The sequence below is a fragment of the Microtus ochrogaster genome, linkage group LG4 (assembly GCF_000317375.1).
Source record: "Microtus ochrogaster isolate Prairie Vole_2 linkage group LG4, MicOch1.0, whole genome shotgun sequence".
Lineage (NCBI taxonomy): Eukaryota > Metazoa > Chordata > Mammalia > Rodentia > Cricetidae > Microtus > Microtus ochrogaster.
Window position 1 is genome coordinate 12,916,847 of NC_022030.1, and position 9,996 is coordinate 12,926,842.

Here is a 9,996-nt window from a genome sequence, read left to right on the forward strand (position 1 = left end):
GGAGAAGAAGAAGAAGAAGAAGAAGAAGAAGAAGAAGAAGAAGAAGAAGAAGAAGAAGAAGAAGAAGAAGAAGAAGAAGAAGAAGAAGAAGAAGGATCTCGCCCAAACAACCTACTTATTCTAACTAGACTCCACATCTCATAACCTCTTCAACTTCCCAGTAGCCAGTTGATTTAAGAATTGATCAGTGGGTGTGTTCATCCTCTCATTAGCTCAGAGTCCACATGATTTGTTCCCTTCCCAGAGGCCTCAGCACAGGATACTGCTGCTTTGAGAACCAAGCCTTCAATCCATGGGCTGAGAGGGAAGCTTTTTGACAGAGATGTAATATGTGGTGGTCTCTATTGTGCTTTGTCTCTCAGTTTGCCTACTTTGGTGTCTCATACAGATGGAATCGTCAGAAACTGCCCTGTAATTTGACTTCTTTATTATCATGTTTTCAAGGTTCAGTATGTTCTGGTGTATACTAAAGTTTTAGTCTTCCTTGTACAAATCAGCATTCCATTGTGTATTATATTCAGCCCTTTGCGTATTCATTCATTGTAGTGGCATTTCAATTGTATGTTAATAAATAAAGACTACCTGAAGATCTGAGAGTAAAATAGTCCCACTGGTCAGCGTTACAGACCAGGTTATGGTAACACACACCTTTAGTCCCAGTAGCCACACTAATTGCCATAGAAATCAGGTGGAGCATGCCTTTAATCCCAGTGGTGTATGCCTTTAATCCAAGTCCTAGAGAGGAATATAAGATGGGGGAAGATAGCTCTCAGGGACAGTCTCATTCTGAGATTCTTGGAGACAGGATCGCCATTTCAGACTGAGGTCGAGGTAAGAGCCAGTGGCTGGCTGTTTTGCTTTTCAGATCTTCAGGTTGAACCCCAGTTTTTCTCTCTGAGTTTTTATTGATTGTGCTTAAATTCACCTCTGAATGGACATGGGTTGGACCATGGCTGTTCTGAGTGCTAGTGTATTGATGTGTTTCAGTCTCAACTTTTAAATATTCTGGAGATGAAACCAGAAGTCTAAACCACAAAATTTTGAGGCCATAAATGTCCCGTGCATGCTTACAGGCATGTGAATGTGTTTATGTATGTATGATTTGGGCTTTGTGTGTTTGTATTTCATTCATTTAAAAAGTGAAATTCTTTTAGCAGCACCGCCAGAGTGTTTCACCTCCATGGCCGCTGGGGCTTTACCCACACAGATAATACAAACTGTAGTGAAGTTCCATGGCTTCCCGCCACCACTGAAGCCTTTGTATGGGTGTCTCCACATTCTTTGACACTGAAGTATAGAAAGTAACCTTTCTTCCCAGTGTAATAGTTATTTGTATTTTATTCATTCTCCCAAACTGGTTCTCTTTGGTGAAAGAGCAAACCCCAAATAATCCAGAAAACCACTACCAGCAGCCATGCCAGGGTGGAGGCGGCGAGGCTGGCATTGCAACTAAATTCTGAGAAGCAATGCTAGTTGGTGTTGCTGTTCCTGCCGAGCCAGACACGTCCGCCCCAGAAACAGGATGGTTACAAGGAAGCATGCGCAGATGTTCAGAAGGGAAGTGAGGGCAGGATCTGCAGAGCCGAGAAGCAGGAAGCCTGCATCTGTGGGGTGATGGGGTGGCGGCCCCAGAGCACGCAGTTCCTGTCCCTGTCTCACTGAAAGGCGCTGTGGCAAGATACCTGGCATACACTCCACTCGGCTTTATTACAGGCTGATTGCCTAACGCTACATTGTTCCATTGTATAAAGAAGAGATTAAAAGGATTGTATAACAGTATTAAATCACCCAGCAGTTTCTAATACCTGACCAAAACCTTTTAAGTGTCATTAAAGAAGAGAAGACGCTGCCAGGGAGGAGGAGGCTAGGGAGACATGTCACTCAGTGCAGTGTGGGGTCCTGACACGGTCTGTGGGACAGAGGAAGGACGTGGCAGAGGAAGGCAGCAGTGTTTGGTACTGACGGGCCCATGGTGACTTCTTGCTTGGAGTAACTGTTCTAGAATTTTACAAGATGTCAACAGGTTGAGGCTGGGTCGTACAGGAGCTCCTTGTCTTGGAGTAACTGTTCTAGAATTCTATAAGATGTTAAGAGGGTGAGGGTGGGCCATGCAGGAGCTCCTTGTTGGTGCGATGGGCTTCCCTTTGTAACACACCAGCTTTGACATCTGCCATGGCCGTGACTCCATCTTTGTCTCCTCTCCAAATCCAATGCAGGGTGTGCTGGATACATCATGTCACCGGCATGTGGGTGTACCCTTTCCTGGAACACATTGGCTCAGGAGCCAGGATCATCTTCTTTGGGTCAACAACAATCCTAATGAATTTCCTGTACCTGCTGGGAGAAGTCCTGAACAGCTACATCTGGGATACACAGAGAAGTGAGTATCGCTGAAGGCACACGCACAAGAACAGCGCTGCCTAAGAGAGCCTTGGCAGAGGGAGCCTTCTGCGGCAGCCTCCTCTTCAACCCTCCACCCAGGCTCTCCACGGAAGCTTCATGTTTTTTATTACAGTATTAATTTAAGAGCTGCTGGCAGTGCTATCTGAAAGGTTTATTTCTCACTTGGTCTTATTAGGTAGTAAAACATCCAAACCTGAAAGATAAAAGAAGCGTGCTCATAAAATTATATAGAAAAAAAATACAGTGTTAACAGGAAAACAAAAGTGAAGCCAGCTATGATTAACAGAATTCTGCCACAGTGAAAGGGTCCTAAATTAAACAGTAAGTTATTGAAAGAGCCTCATTAAAAGTCACCAGATCTCATTCTTCATGTCATCTTCCCATGGATGCTGTCGTCTCAACGGAATCTCATGATCGTGAAGCCAGCACTGTAAACGGTCCAGGTGGCCGCCCTTTGCCAGAATGGAAGGTCGCAGAGAGATGCAGTCATTAAAGGCTATATTTCATTGCTGCTAAAGCTCCCTTAACCTTTGACTTGATTTCTCTTCTGTTTCTATTTATAGCAAAGCCTCCTTCTTGGCAAGACACACAATCTTATGTAAGCTGTGGCAACCCTGTCCAAAATCTATGTAAGAACACATAACCGCTGGAAGGTGGAAAGGCAAGGACTGGCCATGTAGTGATCTGAACCCTGCATGAAAACACACCCAGAGGCTGGTATGGGGGGTCAGAGAGATCCGGACATCTCCTTGGACACGGTCCGCTATTCTAGAGATGAACTGTAAATGGACTGTGGTCCGCCAATGTTGAGCACCTGGTTGAAGGCAGTGTCTTTGCAGGAGCTCAGTCCTCTCGTCTAATAAAGTAGTGTTTGCTTAGTCATTGCATCTGATTGCTTTGTGCGTGCTTCTTCTGAGCCCTGTGTGTCAGCGCGTCAGCCAATGCTAGGTGGCCCCCTTTTTAATTTGTTCTGACCATGGCTTGGAGAACCAGACAGTAATCTTCTCATGACGTTTCCTCCATTCAACAGAAGCAATAATCCTTCTCTTTTAAGTTTAGACTTATTTGGCGCCTTAAAAGTGTTCCTGAAATCAAATGCAAGACTGTTTCCTCGCCATCGTCAGAGAATGCCTATAGTTAGGTTTAAACTAAGATGTGCAGTTCAGGAAAAAAAAAATCTGGCTTCCTCTATCCCCTGGATGTGCTCAATTCTGGCAGACATTTGACCATGACTCTGCTACTGCCTTGAGTATATGCCTGAATGGCATAAGAGATAACTACCCAATCTAGACCAGAGAATGTTGCTTACCAGCAGCATTGAATAAGGAGTTAAAGATGAAGGGTGACACTGAGTTTTCTGAACTGTTTGTGAGGCTTAACTGGTTTCTGTTGTTTTCTTGCATGACATGCATGAAAACCTGTCACCAATTTATAGATTATTTCTGTTTAGAGATTAATTTTGTCTACAGTCATTTAGTGGAGCCCCTAGGAGCTCATGTTTGTGACAAACCAGCATCTTCCCCCTGCTGGCCTTTCCACAACTGTGTGTGTGTGTGTGTGTGTGTGTGTGTGTGTGTGTGTGTGTGTGTGCGTGCGTGCATGCATGCGTGCCCTCATTTTAATATGTTCATTTAATATGTTCATCTGATGCTCATATGCCTCCTCTGCCACTGGTATTACATTTTCATGCAACTGTGCTCCTTTCCCTTTTAATGAGTGTTCTGGGGATCAATCAGAAGTCCTCTTGCTTGCAAGGCAAGTACTTTGATGACTGATCCATTTCTCTAGCCTTTATCCTAAATTTACATACCAAAAATTTCATTCTGTTTATGTAGTGGGATTTTTTTCATGCACCAACACTTAAAAATTGGAAATTTTTATATTATATTTGGACTTCCTCTCCTTACCAAGTACTTTAAGATCTGGTGACATTGGTCCCACTGTTCCTTCCGCCAACATTGGATTTGAACTGAGTATCAGTTGCCACTTCTTTTAGTCGTCTGTCTAACTTCCCCTAATTTTCATCTGGTACTTAAGTCAGTCAGTTTCACAGCTGAGTTTAAAACTGCAGATTAAAACCAGTGTAGGCGTGCATGGGCACGTGTGTGTGTGTGTGTGTGTGTGTGTGTGTGTGTGTGTGTGCATGCTCACAGACCTGAACATATGCTTGTATACATGCATGTACATGTTGACTACTGTTTACACACACAGTACAAAATAAATAAATAAAAGTTCTTGCTACAAATCAGTTACTATAAAATTCCACAGTGAGGAATACGGCATACAAGGTATGAAATACCTCCTGAATTCCTTAATGGTTTTCAATGACTCAAATTTTCTGGGTTTATTCTACAACTTGAAGATGAAAAAAAAAATTGCAGACTATGACAGCTGGAGGTAGGGACGTCCTAGAGATTATTTGAAACCATCCCCCACTGTACAAAGGCAGCTGAGGCCTGTGAGTGACGTTTGAAATAGTCACCAGCAAAGCCAGTGTCTTCCACCTTCCACCCAAGCTTCAGCCCCTTGTCACTTTTAGTGAACTATCAGAATGTCTCAGTGTTTTAGAAACACAAAACAGGCCACCTGCTAGGAAATATAAGCCCTTAAAGTAAGTTAAACTAATGGCCAGGTATTTGCTCTTTTTTAAATAAAGTGGCTGTGTGAGAGCTGTTTGTGTTTGCACTGATAAAATACCACAAGCTGGGTATCTTAAACAATAGGAAGAGAGTGTCTGACATATGGATGCCACAAGTTCAAAAGCAAGATGGTGTCGGGATTGGTTCCTCATGAGATCCTTAAGAGAAAGTCTACCACAGGCCTAACCTGGGCTGGAAGTTGTTCATCTTTATGCTCAGAGATGCGCCCCATGCATGTGATATGGTCTTTCATTTTACCTCTTTTAGAATGACACCAGTCATATTTGGCAACACTCACCCTAATGGTTTCATATTAACTTTGTGAAGACCTCAACCAATTCAAGTTATTTCTGAGACAGTGGAGATTAGGAATTCAACATTACAAATCTGGGACTCTATATAATTTATCCTGTAATAGTCCCTCTGCCATAAATGTCTTTGGCACATGTAAAATATCTTCTCCTCCCTCATCCCAGTATCCCCAAAAAACCATTCTGACAAAGAAAGAAATAAAAAAAAAAAAAGAAAGGAAGGGAGGGAGGGAAAGAGGGAGGGAAGAAAATATCTTCTGATGTAAACCTACAAACCATCTGTGGGTAGGATATGATCATAATTCATCCCAAAGCAAAATTGTTCTTTGAGTTCATGCTAACCTCTAAGACTAGACAAGTTACCTCCTTCTAAAGTATGGTAGCCGAGAATGCACAGTCCCCTTAGAAATAGGCAGAAGGGCTCATGGCTTGCTAGCAAATCTGAAAGCAAGCAGAGGAAATTTCCTTTAATTTAAAGGCTTGAGAATAATCCTCTTTGGCTAGATGCTGTAGCCCTGAGGCTCACAAGGAGGGGTTGGGCCCTGCCTTCCAACGCCTGGAGAACAGAAGATCCGCCCTCCCCCAAATCCTGGACTGGGATCATGGCATGTGTGGAGGGAGGTGGGGTGGGAGGAGGTGCTCTTGTGTCCTTGGCCCTCCATTTCATGCTGTGGCTGAGCCCTTCATCCAGGATAGTACTTTCATTGGGTATAAGACTCTCAAAAACAATGCTGGTCTCTTCCTGCAACTCAAGGAGACCTACCCACACCATCAGAGAAGAGGGTCCTTTGGAAGGCTTTCCTGGATGACTGTGGCTCGTTCTGGTTTCTCTGGCGGTGATTGCTTGGATCCATGAGTCAGATGCCTAATTTCTTTAAGGAACAATTGTCTGGCCTCACCCTGAACATTCTCTCACGTTTTGAAGTACTGTGGGTCAGGACTTTGGCATAGGATTGTTCTGTTCAACTCGTGACACCTGAAGCATGACTGTTCCTTCAGCTAAGATTGCTCTAACTCCTGCAACCCTGACTAAGGCATCTGCTCTCACCAGAGTCGAAATTCGAGACCAGAAACAACAGTGCTCTAGAGTGAAAGAGAAAAGGGCAAAAAGGGTAGGAAAGAGGAGGGAGTTAGACCCAGAGCTCATGTGCAGGAATAGGTCCATTCTCGATAAGGCCCATCCAGGTTACCTGGCCCCTGGCAGAAGCCCTGGGCTCTCACTTTCTGAGCGCTACTCCCTAGTGGAAGCCATCCCCCTGCTTGAGAATATGTATGGATACCTCCCTCGGGGTCAGTCTTGGCCCTCTGTGTTCCACAGGTATAGTCTGCCTCAACTTTCTGATGGGTTTCTGTCTGTCTGGTTTTTGACTTGGTTTGGTTTGGTTTGGTTTGGTTTTTGTGGAAATACGTTCAGTTCTTTTGTTATTAGCTGCGTTATTTTTGCCCTCTTCCCCATGGCTGCAAAACCAATATATGAGGAGCCATTTCTCTTCCAAGTCAGGGAAGCCCAGATCCTCCACCTCTGTCCTCCTTTGAAGAGTCCACCATTGCTGCTGAATCAACTCATCAACAAAATGTTCTAGAGAGAAGAGACCAAAGAGATTTTTTTAAAAAAAAAAGATTTTTTTATCCCATCCACTCCCAGCATCTTTACTCTTGTGTAGAGAGCACAGGACAGAAGTGGGGACTCGGGAGAGTGCTGTCTGAAGGGAGCCTGCATTGTTAACTGTCTTTGCCTTGTTTACACACCCAACAATGGAGACACAGTGTAGACGCTTCCTTTCAATCAGCTCCTCTCTCCTCGAGCCCTTGTTCCTAGGTGTGATGTTTCCCTCATGTGATCCATGGGAAGTATTTTGGAAACTATTTTATATCTCAGCCAGTTCCTTGCCTGAGGAAATCGACCATTAGCGAGGATGCCTGCTCAGAGCATTGACTCACATTGCGTTGCCTATTCTGGACTCCATGAAGCTAGCTAGAAGTGGAAGCTGGTGAAGGAGGGGGTTCCCTCATTATCTCTATAATAAAGCAACCCTCGGAGGTTGGGCTTTATGGCTGATCACTGTGGGAAACTCTATGTTGTTTATTGCTTTCTGCTAGTCCTGTTTTCAGAGACTTCCCCTAAGTGCATTTATTAACATCGGAGATTAGCTGCGTTGCCACCATAAAATAGACACTATCAAACACTAGGGCTATCATTAGTAAAATCTCTGCCCTTAGAGGTCTACACATTTATAAAAGAATACTAACAGGACCAGATAGACAGTATCTCAAATTCCTTTGTTCATTATTGCGATTGAAACAAACACACAAGAAGCATTCAAGAATTTGGGGGAGGGGGGGGTTAGAAAAAATGTTTATGTAGAAACAAAAGGGAAAAAAAAGAAAGAAGCAGGTAGAATTTCTGCATTTAAGTATAACTTGCAAAAGTAGCCTGAACAATTTCATCTCCAGGAAAACGAACCATCACCAACCATTCACTGCAGACAACAAAGCCTTCCTGATCCAGTAGATACATGTCCTTCAGGAAAAGCAGATCTGGATGGGTTGGCTCCTGCAGGCAGGACTTGAGTTTCAGCACGTATAAACGTGGGGCCAGAAGTACAGTCATGGCTACAGTGATTTCTAGCATGCCTGTGGCTCTGGGTTCATGCCCTAGCTTGGGGTAAGGGGCAGAGTTGTGTGTGTGTGTGTGTGTTTGTGTGTTATAAATAAGCAGAAACAGCTCCTGTGGCTAATTAGGGCTCCATGAGCTTTTTTTAAAATTAATAAATTTTAAAAAGAACAGCTCTAAGGCGATTAGAAAACCAAAATCCAGGTCTTGAGAATGGACAGGACTGAAGCAAAAAATAAATGAAGCTGTTTAAATGCATCAGCTGCATGGCTCCTGCTGCTGGGCGCTGGTTAAGAAGCTGGAATTTCCTGCTGGAATTTCCATCATGCAAACCAATGAGTCAGGAGTAATCCTGCCCCAGGGTTCTACTCCCAAAAGCAGGAGAACCAGGCTGTGTCACAGAGATGTCAGGAAAGTCTGGGGAGAGAGGTCACTGAGGGCGTTTCTGGAAATGGTTATAAATTACTTCTCTCCTTAGCTAGGAGAAGTGGGGGGAGGAAAAGGTGGACAGAAGTAGGCTAAGGGAGCCAGAGATTCTACGAGCAGCCCCCATATAGCTCGGCATGTGACGCTCAAATAAAGCTTTTTGTCTTTCTAGGTATGGAAGAAGAGAAAGAGAAGCCTAAGGTAGAATGAGATCCAAGTCTAAAAGGGAAAGCAGGAAGGAGCTGCCCTTGAACTCCTTTGGCCCTGGGCACCAGCAGTGAGGAGACAGAACTTCAAAGGGGCCATGGCATCAACCCTGTCTCCCTGACCCTGAGGGAAGACAACTTTTATTTTCAAAAATGTGCAAAATAGGATGCATTGCTTTTGAAAATCACTCACCCTTGTTGTTTGAAGTACTCTCTTCCAAGTTTGTTCTTGGTGACATTTTCCCTCTTTCCTGGTTTTAAACTAAAGTTGATCATCGAATCTCCATTTCTGCAATAATAACTCCATTTACTGAGGAAAAATCGACTCTTTCTTGTTAAGGAATATAATAAAGTTGCAGGGGGCAGATGTGGATCCAGATATTCATATTTAGTCTTAACTGTGGCTGGAGTAATGACTCTGGGGCACAATATGGACCCAAGAGGAGGCAGGAGAGGTGGTTCCTGTGGTGACAGCCATAGCTGCCTGGAATGAGCGCTGTTAGTAATAAATAGTACCAGTTTAGTCGAAACCCTGAGTGTGCTTGAATCTCCCTATTTAATCTGTCAATAATTCCCATGTGCAAACATTATTGTTAATAAAGATCCACCAACCAAGCTTGATGTCTGCCTGGTCCATCTCAGTCTCAACCACGTGGTCCAAGGGTCTGTGCTTGTTTCTATTGAAGCAGACCTGTTGACTGTACTGCATTCATTCCTGTGACTTTCATACTTAACAGTGCTATGTTGTCATCATTCTGGAAGGAACACGTTAAAATCTAACTTATAAACTCTTGACCATAATTATTTGAAAGGTAGAAAACAGTGTTATACCAATTATAAAATAATTACCTACTTAGTGTAAATATTGGCTGTTTGTACTAAAGTAGATCAAGTGATACAAAACTGTTTATTCTAAAAATAACGTAATTGGTGATACAACTTAGGAAGTGCTAGAAAATCCACCCACCCCACATAGACACCTATGAATGTGTTCTCTTTTGTTTTATCTACAGCCACCCCTTCATAAAGGAGCCTGATTATCCCCACTGACAACTAGAAAGGGCCTAGGACTCCCCAAAGAGAGAATGTTTTTATGAGGCTCCTGGTGATTTATTAATGGATATTCAAAGACGTATGATTTAGGACTGAATATGTTAATACATACATTACAGAATGTATATCCAATTTTAAACAGTATTTTATTAAAAATTTCAACCAGAAGGAAAAACTCTGTTAATAACTATACTCTTTTTAAAAAATGTATTTACAAAGACTTTTGATGACTGTTTTGATGACTATTTACTTAGCAGTTATAGGTCTATTTGACCAAAAAAATGGATAAAGAAGATGTAGTACATTTTTACACAATGGAAAAAAAATCATATCTTGAAATCTGC

General features: G+C 43.0%; 1 protein-coding gene across 2 annotated transcripts in view; it reads left to right on the forward strand.

Annotated features, from left to right (window-relative positions):
* Aig1 (androgen induced 1) overlaps positions 1–9,214 on the forward strand; it is a 230,031-nt gene extending 220,817 nt beyond the window's left edge. The window contains exons 5-6 of one of the 2 annotated variants that reach the window (XM_005360995.2): positions 2,217–2,380; positions 8,566–9,214. In XM_005360995.2, the coding sequence (XP_005361052.1) occupies positions 2,217–2,380; positions 8,566–8,603 (202 nt within the window). In that variant the 3' untranslated portion in view covers positions 8,604–9,214. Of the gene's footprint in view, positions 1–2,216; positions 2,381–2,966; positions 3,972–8,565 lie in introns of those variants that run through there. The other variant, XM_013351449.2, reaches the window with a different exon arrangement.
* Positions 9,215–9,996: the final 782 nt, after the last annotated feature.